This window comes from Sprattus sprattus (assembly GCF_963457725.1).
Source record: "Sprattus sprattus genome assembly, chromosome: 16".
NCBI classification, from domain to species: Eukaryota; Metazoa; Chordata; class Actinopteri; order Clupeiformes; family Clupeidae; genus Sprattus; species Sprattus sprattus.
In genome coordinates this window covers 9,192,963-9,207,856 of record NC_137914.1, presented here as the reverse complement: position 1 = coordinate 9,207,856, position 14,894 = coordinate 9,192,963, and the positions used below count along the sequence as shown (strand labels likewise).

The 14,894-nt window shown below is 44.9% G+C and overlaps 1 protein-coding gene across 1 annotated transcript in view; it reads right to left on the bottom strand.

Moving 5' to 3' along the window:
* Positions 1–14,894, bottom strand: part of slc9a8 (solute carrier family 9 member 8) — a 31,221-nt gene that overhangs the window by 8,726 nt on the left and 7,601 nt on the right. The window contains exons 5-13 of the mRNA XM_080853429.1: positions 9,870–9,953; positions 9,505–9,606; positions 9,174–9,208; positions 8,355–8,498; positions 5,554–5,692; positions 5,171–5,276; positions 2,679–2,795; positions 2,081–2,163; positions 1,449–1,560 (exon numbers count right to left, since the gene is read on the bottom strand). Coding sequence (XP_080709555.1) covers positions 1,449–1,560; positions 2,081–2,163; positions 2,679–2,795; positions 5,171–5,276; positions 5,554–5,692; positions 8,355–8,498; positions 9,174–9,208; positions 9,505–9,606; positions 9,870–9,953 — 922 coding nt within the window. The remainder of the gene's footprint in view (positions 1–1,448; positions 1,561–2,080; positions 2,164–2,678; positions 2,796–5,170; positions 5,277–5,553; positions 5,693–8,354; positions 8,499–9,173; positions 9,209–9,504; positions 9,607–9,869; positions 9,954–14,894) is intronic.

Genomic DNA, 14,894 nt, shown 5'->3' with positions numbered 1-14,894 from the left:
TTGCCATTTGCCTTACCTTTTATGTATTTTTTTGTTTAGTTTGTTTGTTCATGGACTGATCCACTCGGCAGCATGTATTTTTGTATTTAAAGACATTGCCTCTCACTGATAGATACTCTTTCCTCCGTCCTCTCTACTCTCTTTCAATTGAATACATTTATATCCTTCAATTCCAATGAATGCATGTTTACTAGAACTGTCTGACGACTCAGACGACTTGTTGCAATTCGATTAGATGTGGGTGTTTTGTGTGTGTAGTTCCATGGTATCCATTCGTGAAAGTTGCCATGAAGTATGTCAGTCTTTCTGTGACTCCATGTGTGCAAGCTACTGTGCCTACTGTTCTTCACATGCCTACTGTGACATCATCTACATACCCTTTATAATTCAGCCTTGGCTAGGGAGAGAGCGGTGATCCAGAGCGGTGATGCGGAGCGCCATGCCTTTACTCAACCGTGCTTCACTGCTGCCTTCAGGCCCCAACTATCAAACAGACACTGGCACAAAGGAAGGCGCACAGGCTGGGTCTCATGAGACGGAGATAGAAGGCTTTTGAGCTCACACCGCTATGAAACAACCCAGGGCTCAAGGTACTCGCAATGACCAGCGGCAATGGAAAAAAAATGGCGGACTGAAGGCCTGTAATCGTGCATCTCCAGCATCTCCAGAGGCAGTCTGGGACGAGGCTTACAGCTCCACATGATGAGTAATACTCCGCTGTAAGAACTGACAGGGGATTCCTGGATCCCTGCTAACTGCCAAATGCATGAGGAGGGAACCGGATGAACTACCCAAGGGGGCAAATGTCCCCACTTGGAGTCTCCAGGCTGGGATGTCTCATGTCGTGTGACACTCCTTGTCTGCCAGGTCTATTCTGAGAATACACAAATGTCTTTGACTAGAGAGCCTTGGAGATGTGGTATGACACTGAAAGGTTCAAAGAGAGAATACAGGACACATGGTGAGAGGGGCTGGGGGTGGGGGTTGGGATGGGGGTGGGGGTGGGGTTGTTGGTGTGGCCTCAGGCATTAGAGTTTTTAGTTTGACCTGCTGTAATCAGACACTATGCTTACAACCTCATCTTGTGAGGGACTCTCAGAGTGAGAGGGAGAGAGAAGAGAGAGGGGAGAGAGAGAAGAGAGAGAGGAGAGAGCGAGAGAGCGAGAGAGCGAGAGAGAGAGACAGAGAGAGAGCCAGAGAGAGAGCCAGAGAGCGAGAGAGAGAGAGAGAGAGAGACAGAGAGAGAGAGAGCCAGAGAGCGAGAGAGAGAGAGAGAGACAGAGAGAGAGCCAGAGAGAGAGCCAGAGAGAGAGCCAGAGAGCGAGAGAGAGAGAGAGAGAGACAGAGAGAGAGAGAGAGCCAGAGAGCGAGAGAGAGAGAGAGAGGATGAAAAAGAGAACTGGCCTCAGGCAGAACAGTGTCACACAGCAGTCATTCACTACACTTACCACTGAACCACATGATGAACATCATTTTGGGCGTGATCTTGTGGTCCCGGAAGAAGTTGAGCAGGAAGGACAGAGGAAAGATATTCACCGCTCGGCCCAACAGAACCAACACCTAAAAAACAGAACAGCAGTGGTTCACTTTATATGAAGTGTCCTTAATACAGTACACACAGTATTTACTTCACAAATAACTAACATTATGACATAAAATACAAATATGAAATGAACACTACACTATCGTATTACTTAATAAGGTATTCATTTCATAGTTTTAAGGAAACTTGATATAGGGTGTGGCCTAAACAGCACTCAGATACACAACATATTTATTTAGGAACTTAACGACATTTGCTTTTGTCTCTCTATTCCGGTCAGTCACAAAGTGTCGACTGAGAGATTGCTTAAGTCCTTAAAACAGAGGAATTTGTTTTGACTATTTGGTGAGAGAAAATCCCTTGATTTGGTAAGCCTACTTGTATATGCACAAGCATGTCTGTGCAAATGCACTTATGCCCCTCTCCTGTTTAAACTCTTTCTTTCTTTCTTTCTTTCTTTCTTCTTTAATCTTTTTGATATGCGTTCGTGCCAGTTCTAAGTCAGCAGTAAGCTAGCAGTAAAGGAACGACACCTACGATGCACCAGATGACGAAGGAGAGCTCAAACTTGTGAGGGAAGCTGAAAATGGAGAGGCCCAGGAAAGCAAACACACACGTTTCTGCAGAGAAAAGCACATTCAGTGTTAAGCGTTTTACATTTTCTGGGAGAATTATTTACTGTTATACAAACTAGAAATGTGCCACAGCAACAAAGAGCAACAATGCAACTGGAAATGGAAAGAAGGGGAAACATCTTTAATTTTTGAGAGGAAAGGAGAGAGGAAAAATAAACGAGAAAGCAAAACAGAAACAAACACTGAACCACAAAATGAGATCAGAGACTTAGGAAAGTGTAAATAAAGATAAAGGAGGCTGTCAAAAAACATGATAGTGAAAATAAAAATAAATACTAGAATCGCTGTGTGTGTGTGTGTGTGTGTGTGTGTGTGTGTGTGTGTGTGTGTGTGTGTGTGTGTGTGTGTGTGTGTCTGCCTGTGTGCATGCTTCTGGGTGTGTGCTTCTGTCAGAATCTGTGTGTGTGTGTGTGTGTGCGCAAGGTTCTGTGGTTCTGTGTGTGTGTGTAGTTATGAAAGTGTAAGTGTGTGTGTATGTGTGTGTTTGCGTGTTGACTGACCACACATGAAGGCCACAGCACGCAGGGTCTGCTGCATGAGGATCTGAGTGACAGGAGACAGATTGTGATGGGTGTAGTGAGACATCACAATCCCTGAGAACAAAATGGCCATGATACCTGCAGGAGAGACAGAGGGGGAGAGAGAGAGAGAGACAGGATTTTTTTTTTTTTAAATGTACTCTATGAAAAAATACAATATTCAATTAACATGGGGGGATCAATGCTTTTTAACCATAGTTGTCCTAGAACATGCTGATTGCACCCTATTTCCAACACCCTCCTCCAACCTAAAGTATCTTGCCTATAATTGCACTCATTATCATGTATGTAGTAAATGCTTCAAGCAAGCAAGAGTTACTTCTATTACAAACACAATATTATCTACACCGTCTTCACTGCCTAGTCTGGGCATTTTAAGTAAATTACACAGTTGGTTTAAATCTTATCTCACAGAATGATCATTTAATGTGTCAAGTGCAGGGACAAGTGTCCAAATTGTACCCGCTCCCAGTCGGTGTACCTCAGGGCTCAGTCCTTAAAACCCTTCTTTTTTTACACCACCTTATTATGGGTTCTCACATATACTTCAGTGGTCAACGCTCACCAAATTAAACCCATCCACAATCACCTGTGTTACAAAATCTTGTGAAACAGACACATTACGCTTTGACTTCAGTTGAGGATGCAACAATATTTTGGTAACATTAGTATTGCAAAATAAATGATAGCCTTCCACCGTTTTATTCATGACACTGATCCCGACTTGTCAAAACTCATGTGTGTTGCTCAACATGTAGTGGACTTGCAACGTGTGTGTGTCATACAAGTTTTTTATTGCAGTTTACCACATGTCGCCTATGCCACAGGATGCCCCTGCTCTTACCATTGCTATGTGGATGACACCCAACTGTACTGTCTTTCACCCCAGATAACTTCTAATTTTGGCTTGAATCCCAGCAAGCCTCAGTGATATTTCAGTTTGGATGAAGGATCGTCACCTTCACCTTAATCTTTCAGAGGCTAAGCTAATGGCTTTTCCTGCCAATTTGGAGGTCGTACATAGTATTAGCATCCAACTTGGCTCAACATAATTTATGCTACCTAAGGCTGCAAGAAACTCGGGGGCCATGATTGATGACCGGTTTAGTTTATCTGAGCATGTGGCTTACGTCTCAAGGCCTTGTTGCTTCACTCTATAATATTAAGAGGGTCTGAGCCTTTCTTATCCAATATGCTCCACAACTTGTATGTACGTATGTATGTATAAGGCCCTGGTTTTATGAAAACTAGACTACTCCAGTGATATTCCAGCAGGCCTTCTTGCAGGGGTAATGAGAACATCGCAGATGATCCAGAACATGGCGGAACAATCCGGTCTTTGATCAACCAATGAGGGCGTACGTAGCTCCTCTGCTGATTTCCCTTCACTGGCTTCCTTATGCTGCTAGAATTAAATACAAGTCTCTGACACATGCCCACAAGACAGGCATTGGATCAGCACTCACTTATTTCTGTTTCTATTTAATAATACTTATGCGAATTCGGTGGAAAATCTGTGTTAATCACCTTCGAAGGTATATAGACACAACGTTAATCCTGTAAATAACCCCTCGTCATAACATTAACGGACCGGATTGCTAATATTAGCTCTAGAATTAACAAGCCTCATTTGATTAACATCAACGTTAGCTAGATTAGGTTCCATTGCCTGTACCATTAAAACCAGAGCTGCCAGCAGCATCTGCCTTGCGTCTTAGGCTATTCCATTAGCTCGTCAAAGTAGGCACTGGACACATTTATAAAGGCAATGACGTTAACATTAGATTTTGGTTTCCTCCGAAAAATCAATACATTAATAAAGGAAGACACTACAAGCAGGGCACCATGGCCACAGTGGCCAATGAACATGCAATATTAACAAAGGCATCAAGGCTAGAGAGCGATGGCCATGTTGAAATTCCTGCCCTGCTTGATCACAACAGAAAGTTATAGTTGGCAAGCCAACAGATCAAACAACATGAAATTTTTTTTTAGGTTGGGCTCAATTTGATTGAGACGGCTGGGTTAAGTAGCACACCAACATATTTTTTAAGGATGGCCTCGGCAAACTGAATAATGTACACAGCCAAACATAAATCAATCAATTTGATATTCTGGAACAAACCTTGAGCGCGAGAGAGAGAGAGAGAGAGAAAGTCAAAGTGAAGATACATAAATCAGTGAAACAAATTGTAAATAAATATATAAGGACACACTTTGAAATAGACAGAAAGCCAAACTGAATGAGTCATAGATTTGAGGGAAAGAGAGGAAAACAAAATTGGAATGAAATGAGAATAGTAGACGGATAAAAGAGAAAAAGTAAACCAGAGAGGGAGGGGGTATTTAAAATACATTTCATTTCATTTCACAGACATTACACATAGCTTTTTTTAATTGACTATGGCAGCTGTTAGGGAATGTTCCGCCCTAAGGGAGTTAACGTTTCTTACCAGAGAGCTTGATCCCCTCTGCCAGCCCATAGGGGAGGTAGGCAAAGATGATCATCATCCCAAACTCCAGAGACGGTGTCTTCCTCAGGTCAAAGTGCTTCAGAGACTGGGCACAGGTCAAGGAAGGGACTCACAGTGTACTGCAATGACAATCTCATGCCTTGTACATACAAAACACACAGACACCCATACATAGTTTGTGTGTGCAAACACTTTCAAATTCATATTTACACACATGCATACAAACATTTACACAAAAGTGAACACTCCCACACACACACACGCCCACGCACACACACACACACACACACACCCACACACCCACACCCACACACACACCCACACACACACACGAAAAACACACACACACACGCAGAGGATACGATTGCAGAGATAAGGCCCGTGAGTGTGCCTAGTGCAGCGGAGCCAAAGAACATCTGGAGGAAGTAGCCCAGCGCCTGGAGGAAGGTCTCCCAGCCTGTCACCGTGGAGGCTTCTGAGCCAGCGAAGCCCTCAGCAGTGCTGCGTGGAACCAAAATAACACCACACAACATGAGTGCTTCATCTGTATGTAGAACACCAGCGTAAACAGTACACATGATAATGGATAACAAAAGATGTATTGTAATAGAAAAACAGTATGTGATAATGACTTGTTAATCTTCCCAGTGATTATTGATGAGGGAGGAATGGTTGGAAAATATCTCATCCATATGTATGTAGGACACCACCACCATACTAGACATGGCATTGTATTAAAAATACTGCATGATAGTGACTTCATCTCACCTTTATTCTGACCTAATTTCATTTCACAAAGTAATTTTCTACATAATCTCTTAAACTATCCATGGAATTTAGCAGTGTTCTTCCTCAATTGTGGAGAGATACTGTCATGGAACTGAAGCACACGCAACTTGATGGAAAGGATCCCTGCACTTCCCAACAGTGTCCAACAGGGGGCACACTAGTTCCATCAGACAACCTCAAAGAAATGAGCCTGACACGCCTCAGACCTCTACTGAGAAACCGGTTTCACAGCATGCTGTTCTTTCAGTAATCTGATTTCCTAGAAGTGAAATACCTGCCTGTATCAATGGAGATCACCGGCAACAGAAACGAGACATAACTAAACAACAGTCTAAATGTGACGCCATAGATCATTCGATCAGATAACACAACAGTCAGGATGAGTATGACACAGTAGCTTCAACCAGCATCTACTACTACTGCTGTTGCTGCTGCTGCTGCTGCTGATGATGATGATGATGATGATAACAAACACATGCTTAAATGTGGGTGTGATTGACCCAGTGCATGAATAAGTAATGTTAGGAGTGTTCCAACCGATGCTGTTTGTTTGGAAACCGTGGGGGTGGGGGCGGGTGGGGCGGGGCCAGGAGTAGTGCATCGGGTGTCTGTGCAGAGACAATGCGAGTGGGGAACAGGAGAAGACTTTCCAGGAACAGAGGGCCGGTTATCTGGGGGGGGGTGTGGCGGGCGTTTAATAGGCGCTAACAGCAAACAATCGTTTACATTAGCCAGGGGTGTGATTATTATAGGGTATCATACACACACACACACACACACACACACACACACACACACACACACACACACACACACACACACACACACACACACACACACACACACACACACACACACACACACACACACACACACACACACACACACACAAGACCTGTGTATGTTTGTCTGTACACATACATGCATGCGCGTGTGTTTGATTGTTTATACAAATGTATGCATGTACATACTGTATGTGTGTGCATGCAAGTGTGTGTGTGAGTACGTTTTTATACTTGACTGTGTGTGTGTGTGTGTGTGTGTGTGTGTGTGTGTGTGTGTGTGTGTGTGTGTAATAAGTAACAATAAGGACAGCCAGGAGAGAAGAAGCTCCTCCTGGGGGAGGACAGAAGGAGGGAGGGAGGGAGGGAGGGAGGAGGGGGAGGTGGAGAATAACACCCGGAGGCCAGACTTGCTCTTCCCGCCAGACCAGTCTGCCTATGACTGATGATGCAATGCGACTGTCACTCTCAGCAAAGTGTGTCGGCTTACCAATAAACTCAAAACACACTCCTGGCTCCATTGGGCTTCCTGTAACATTCCACGTAAGGCGAGACGCCGCATCTAGTGCCAATTACCCTAAGCCACAATCAAAATGCTCAATGCAATGCAATGCAACTGTGACAACAGACTCTGAGTCTCTCTTTTCCCCAATGAAGCAGGTGGTGGGGGAGGGCCATTTAAGCTTTTAAAATGTGGAGAAGCGTTTGGTTCAGGCTCCTTTTTTACAGCCGGAGGCTCACACAGCTGCATGGACGTAGCCTGTGCTGAGGTGGAACGCTAATGCTAACGAGCCACGCATCCTAAGGCCCGCTGAGTGCACAGGCCCATAGAGGTAGCCTCTACTGGGGCAGAGAGCTAATGCTAACGCTTACCGGTATCTGCTTGCTGAGCATGCAGCAGCATAGAGGTAGCCTGTGCTGGGAGGCGAAGCTAATGCTAACGGACCACAATAAAGTAGGCCACCCAGGCTTTTGAAGGAGTTGCTGCAGGGGTTGGCTGCTATTGCTGTGCATTTCTTCACCGCAATATAGAACCGTGAGAGAGAGAGAAAAAAAAATGATGAGAGGGACAGGGGGGGAAAAAAGAGAGCCTGAGAAAGTAAGATAATGAAGAAAGAGGGAGAAAGACAAAAGGGCAAATGCAGAACCAGAGCAGAGGAGAGAAAGTGACATTTGCTGAACTACAGGAATGTTGCATGCAGGTCTGAATGTGTCCGTGTGTGTGTACGTGCATGTGTGAAGTGTGTGTATACGTGCGTGCGTTTTGCGTTTGTGTGTGTGTGCCTAGTCTTTCCTTGTTGCCCTAAAAAAATAACATTTACCAAACAAAGCTGATGCAAATACCAATGTATGCAGATGTATGCAAGCATGTGAGTGACATGATAAAGCATGTGAGTGTGTGTGTGTGTGTGTATTTGTATATGAGTCTGTGTATATGAGTGTGTGTGTGTGTGTTTGTGTGTGTATGTGTGTGTATGAGTGTGTGTGTGTGTGTGTGTGTGGGGGTGTGTGTGTGTGTGTGTGTGTGTGTGTCAATAGAGACACAGAGAGGGAGAGAGAGAGACAGATAGAGAGAGAGAGAGTAGACTTACTTTGTGAGCACAATGGAAACTGCATCGTTGAGGATGCTCTCTCCAAACACCAGCATGTTGAGCACAGGGTCCACGTTGAGGGCGTTGAAGATGGCGATGGTGGCCACAGGGTCCACTGCAGAGATGAGCGACCCAAAGGCAAAGCTACAGGCAAGGAAACCAACAGAGGACCAGCGTCAGCACACACACAACATACTGATGATGAACAAGGCTGTGGGTTAGGACGCCCCCCCCTAACTCTTATGGTAAATATATATATATATGTATCCTGTTATATATCTATACGCTATTATAATATATACTATATACAATATTATATATATAGATGTACTATATATGTATATACTGTATGTAGTATTATCATAAGTACAGTGTACATTTTTGTCATCAGGGTCTCAGTTTTGCCTTTAACAAGCATTTCTTCTTCGGAATGACTTGCAGCTCAGTGCTGGAAGACAAGTGAGCAATTGTCCTTGTAATCTCTACGTATGACCTTATAACCTCTACACATGACCTTGTAATCTCTATGTGTGACCTTGTCATCTCCATGCATGACTGGCACAATTGGCACCATTTCTGCTTAGATTCACAAGTGAAATAACAGAGACACAAGACTGTAAAAGGTGGTGAGTGTATGAATGTGTAACATCATGAAAGGATAAGTACCTGAGTATGTATGCATGCAGTATATAAGGATTCATTCATGCACTCTCTCATGCACTCATTCACTATCTCACTCATCAAGGCACGCAGTCATTTACAAATGTGTTCCCTTATTCACGCATTCATGAACTCTTCTATTTCACTCATTCCTCTCACCTATCGGTCATGCTCATCTTGTAGATCACATCCGCCTGTGGAGGAAACAGAAATAAAAGGACATGAAAAAGATGCTCTTTTGCTTGACGCTCAAAAAGAAATAGGGTTGAACTAAGTTCTCCTAGGGTTATGCTGGGTTAAACTAAGTTCTCCTAGGGTTGTGCTGGGTTAAACAAAGTTCTCCTAGGGTTGTGCTGGGTTAAACTAAGTTCTTGTAGGGTTGTGCTGGGTTAAACAAAGTTCTCCTAGGGTTGTGCTGGGTTAAACTAAGTTCTTGTAGGGTTGTGCTGGGTTGAACTAAGTTCTCCTAGGGTTGTGCTTGTGATGTCACCTGGCCCAAGAAATAGATTCCTCCTCCCACAATGAAGGCGGAGATGGCAGTTCCGATCACGGCGAAGAGCGTAATGGATCCGATGTTCTGGAAGAAGTTTCCCTGGGGGAGATGAAGAGGATCAAAGAGCCTTGATGTGGCTTGTTTGCATAGGTCATTACCACTCCCATTAGGAAAGAAACAGTTATAGTGGTTAAGGATTTACAGAGAAACCCAAACACACAAACAAACAAACAAATGATCAGAAACAAAGCCTCAATCAGAAACACACACACAACATCAGAAACAAACACACACAAAATCAGACACAAATACACACTCAACACATTGACATACATACATACACACACAGTCCTCTGGCTCACCTTGTGCAGTGAGTACCCAGACTCAAAGATGATGGGGGGCAGCAGCAGGAGGAAAAACATGTTGGGTCGAAACATTTCCTCCTCCTAAGAGAGAGAGAGAGAGAGAGAGAGAGAGAGAGAGAGAGAGACAGACAGACAGACAGACAGAATGAGTGAGATGAAGTCAGACAGACAGACAATCCCTTTGAGTACAGCAGTGTATCAGCTCTGCATGAGCACTAGTGAATTCATTACATCAGTTTAAAAGGCTAAAATGAGGAGCAGCTTGACTCTCCCGAAGACGACCCGGAGCCAAAGAAGAGGGAGAAAAAAAAAGCGGGGAAACAGATGACACAATCAGGACATGGGACAACTTCCTGGAGTGCTGCTTCACAGAAGTGCCTCACTTAAAAGCCTTTTTTTTTTTTTTTTTGCTATAAAAAAAAAAAAAAACTTCAAGTGCTCCTGTCATCTCTCTGAACACACACACTCTCGTTTTCCTCTTGGGCCTGGCTGGGATTAGGCTTGGGCTTGTGCGGCCCTCTGGTACTGACCCAGCAGACCCAAAACAGTGGCTTAATACCACGGGGAGGATATGGATGTGTGGGGGATGGAGTCTCTGACTAGAGCCCCAATGCAGTGTTTGCTTATATCAGCAGAGGCACCGCTTTAAGCCCAGCGACCGTAAACACGCACATGTACACATTCGAAGCACATGTTAGCGTATGCACAGCGCAAAGACGCACAGATGCTCACACATGCATGCATATGCGAGTGCTGACACATTCACATACACTTCATTTTCAGGTGAGTGCACACAGAGAAGGGGAGAGAGATGTGAGGGAGAGAGAGAGAGAGAGAGAGAGGGGGAGAGAGAGAGAGAGAGAGAGAGAGAGAGAGAAAGAGAGAGTGGGAGAGAGAAGGAGAGGGAGAGGGAGAGAGGGGTCTGGGACAGAGAGAGAGAGAGAGAGAGAGAGAAAGAACGAGAGAGAGAGAAAGAGAGAGAGAGAGAAAGAGAGAGAGAGAGAGAGAGAGAGAGAGAGAGAAGGGATGAGGAAAGGGGGGCTACTCCACCTGGAGGGCCTCTGTGTGGCTTTCCCCTCTTACAAAGAGAGGGCTGTTCCTGTCACTGTGCATTACATACACACACACACACACACACACACACACACACACACACACACACACACACACACCCAGGACACAAAGACACACACACCTCATTACTTTGGCTCCATAGAAGATGGAAACTTCCCACAAAATACAAATTTCTCTGCAGGTGTAGTTCACTTGCAAAACACAAACACACACACACACACACACACACACACACACACACACACACACACACCCAGGACACAAAGACACACACACACACACACACACCTCATTACTTTGGCTCCATAGAAGATGGAAACTTCCCCCAAAATACTAATTTCTCTGCAGGTGTAGTTCACTTGCAAAACACAAACACACACACACACACACACACACACACACACACACACACACACACACACACACACACACACACACACACACACACACACACACACACACACACACACACACACACACACACACACACACACACACACACACACACACACACACACACACACACACACACACACACACACAGCTGTGGAGTCACACTGAACCAAGCTTTACCTGCCACAGTTTCAACAAGACTTCACATAAATACTAAGAAATGCAGCATGTATGTCCACATCTGCACACACACACACAGACACACACAAACACACACACACATACGCCCTGTTCACACACAGGTGGCATTAGAATGCATCTCCACATGCATCTCGAGTGACCACTTGTGATCAGATCTTACTGCTCCACTCTATATGCAAATTGACATGCATTGAATTTACATTTAGGCATGCAACATCACTTCTGTTTGCAACCAAATTCACAAGGGGGCAGTGGCCTCCACTTCGTTCACTGTGCCTTCTCACTTCAAAAATAATGATATGGAATAACTTTGAGTATTTTTTTTATCACTTCCATGCACATAAACAGGATGGATTAAAAAAACTAGGCAAAACACACATTGAGGTCGGCCACCCATCACCCTGGGCCCAATCTTATGAGGACCGCATAACCTTTCAATATCCTCCATCCTTGCACAGCACTAATCGTTAGGTAATCTACGCCTCTGTTGACAAAATAAAGGGTGGTGTTGTGATTCTCTGATATTCACTAGCTAGCTAGCTAAATCATCTTACATCTGACTTCGATTCAACATTGAAAGAGACAATGTTTGGAGACTTGTGTCAAAACTCTACCCACTCACTCTGTCTTTCTTCCCCTCCTAGTCTAGACTAGCTTTGCTATGGGACACTGCTGTAGTCTCTCCGCCCGATCTACCTCTAGAAAACCTCGGCCCACATGCACCCATCACCTCGTACTGCCGTACACTTACTCTACCCCATAGCCTATGCTAGCATTTATATGCAGTATATATTAATGACACCACCGAGATGCTTTTTCTGTTCCTACTCTCCTTACCCCTGTTTCAGTAACCCTATGAGCACACTGTGTACCCACTCACCTGTTTTTGTATGCATCACGTATTTATCATATTGATGTTTGTATATATATTACGTACATCTATCAAATGCATGCTGTGTACAACACTTGTTGTTTCCCTGGCCCTTCTGCCACACAACCATCCTCGATCCCCCCTTCCTATCTCCTCCAGGCTGACCTAAAACAGATGGGTCCTGCCCTTCTGTGCCTTGGACCTGCTTAAGTTCCCTTCCTGTTTTTCTTTGCCCCTGTTGCCATTGTGCTTGTTCTAAAGGGGGGCCAGGCTCTGGGCTCTGTAAAGCGCCTTGAGACTATTTTATTGTTTTGGCACTATATAAATACAATTGAATTGTGCCTCAGCTAGAAAGATACGAGGGCAGGTGTTGGCTACCGCGAGGTAACACCATCTTGTTACTGTTGTTAATGTTGAATTGCCTTTAAACAGAGTAAACAGGCTTTATCAACTGACTAGTGTTTGAGGAGATACTCATCATTTGCAACCTATGGCTCTGGAAAATCTTGATGTTTGGCAAAAGTAAAACCAGCTGGCTGAAGGGAGGGAAGGGGGATGAGTCAAGTTTGCTTGTCGGACATTAAGTCTACCTGGTTTGTTATTGGTTATTGAAATCAACTTTTACACACTCATAATATATCTCTATGGGCATCTCAAAATGTTCAGATGTTGTGTTCAAAGCCTCTTTTTACGCACAGGATGTCAGCTGAACAGGTGTTCCCTCAATGTGGCCAGGACATAGTTGCAAACATAATGCTCAAAGGATGTGGCCACATGATAGCCCAGACTATCTCCAAATGTGTTCTGAGTGATCGGATCTCAATGCGTCCTGGGTGCCCTAACACCTGTACTAAGAGCTGTCCATTTGTTTTCTGATCACCCAAGATGCATAGTAGGTGTGAACAGGGCCTTATGTACACACATTCACCCACTTCTCTTGTTAGGGCCATATGTTGAGTCTTCCTCATTTAAAGCTTATAACGACCAGAGCCCTGTCCTTCACCCTCTGTAGGCTGCTTTCCCAGAGTCCTCTCTGTCAGCGCAAGGGTGTCTCATCTAAGGCTGAACGAGTCATAAAGCACACATATACACACACAGTATCTGAGCACATATGCAGCCCCAAGGACACCCTGGCAAACACACACACACAGAAACACAGAGACTCACGCATACATGCATGATTGCATATGAGGGCACACATGCACACTCGTACATTTGTACTCATTATTTGTCATGCCTCATTGCCTAAAGATAGTCATCTACGGAATGATCACATGGATGTGTGCATACACAACAGAAAAACTCCTCTGACACGAACTCACAATCACATGCACACACACACGCACGCACGCACGCACGCACGCACGCACGCACGCACGCACGCACGCACGCACACACGCACACACACACGCACACACACACACGTACACACACAAGCACGCATGCATGCACGCACGCACACACACGTACACACACTCACACACACACACACACACACACACACACAGAGTGGCGCAGTAGCACATACTGCCTACGTCTAGTCTGGGAAATGGTCCAATTTAGCGGAGAGCCAACAGTGATTTCATTATATCGCACAAGTGATGAGAAAGCGAAGGTCACTGGAATGACACTTTGAGTTAGTAGGGAGTGTCTTGCTGTGTACCTAGAGTGTGTGTGTGAGCGCACTTGGGTTTGTGTATGAGATTGGTGTGTGAGTGTGTCTGTGTGTATATTTCTGTGTTTGTGCACACATATGTGTATATGTGAGTAAGTGCACGTATACATTTGTGTCTGAGAGAGACTATGCGTGTGTGTGTGTGTGTGTGTGTGTGTGTGTGTGTGTGTGTGTGTGTGTGTGTGTGTGTGTGTGTGTGTGTGTGTGTGTGTGTGTGTGTGTGTGTGTGTGTGTCATAGTCCTTTCCTCAGCCCTGAAGGAGAGTATGCACAGGCTCTGCTAGTGGGGCTGTCAGTGGCTGCCATGTCAGAGCAGCCCTCTGTCTCTCTGTCTCGGTGCTGCTAACCATCCGGGCTTGGCCTCATATTACATTATTTAGAGGCTCCCCATCAACAAAGCCACTCATTGTGCACCCAACTGTTATGGAACAGTGTCTAGCTAAGGGCCAGGCAGGGGGGGAGGAGGAGTGGTCTCTCCCCGACATGAGTGTGATGTTTGAGCAGTTTTACCCTGCAGAGGGAAGTCGTTGCCTAAAGCCAAGCTCCAGATACTGCATCGGTGCTGCAGAACTACTGAGCCACCTGCTTCACACAACAGTGTGCTTCTCATGCTCCATGGGTGCCATTTTGGCCACGGACATTTATGGTCATAAGTGGCTCGAATTCCCGCTTTTTTCAACGCTTGATGAAATTCACTCTTACTTGATTATACCCAGCTTCTTTGCCTTTTGCCTGTGTTGGGAAAACAGTGAACAAGAAATCTAAATAATGATGAGATTTGGATTTACCCACCAAGCTCTCCACATTCA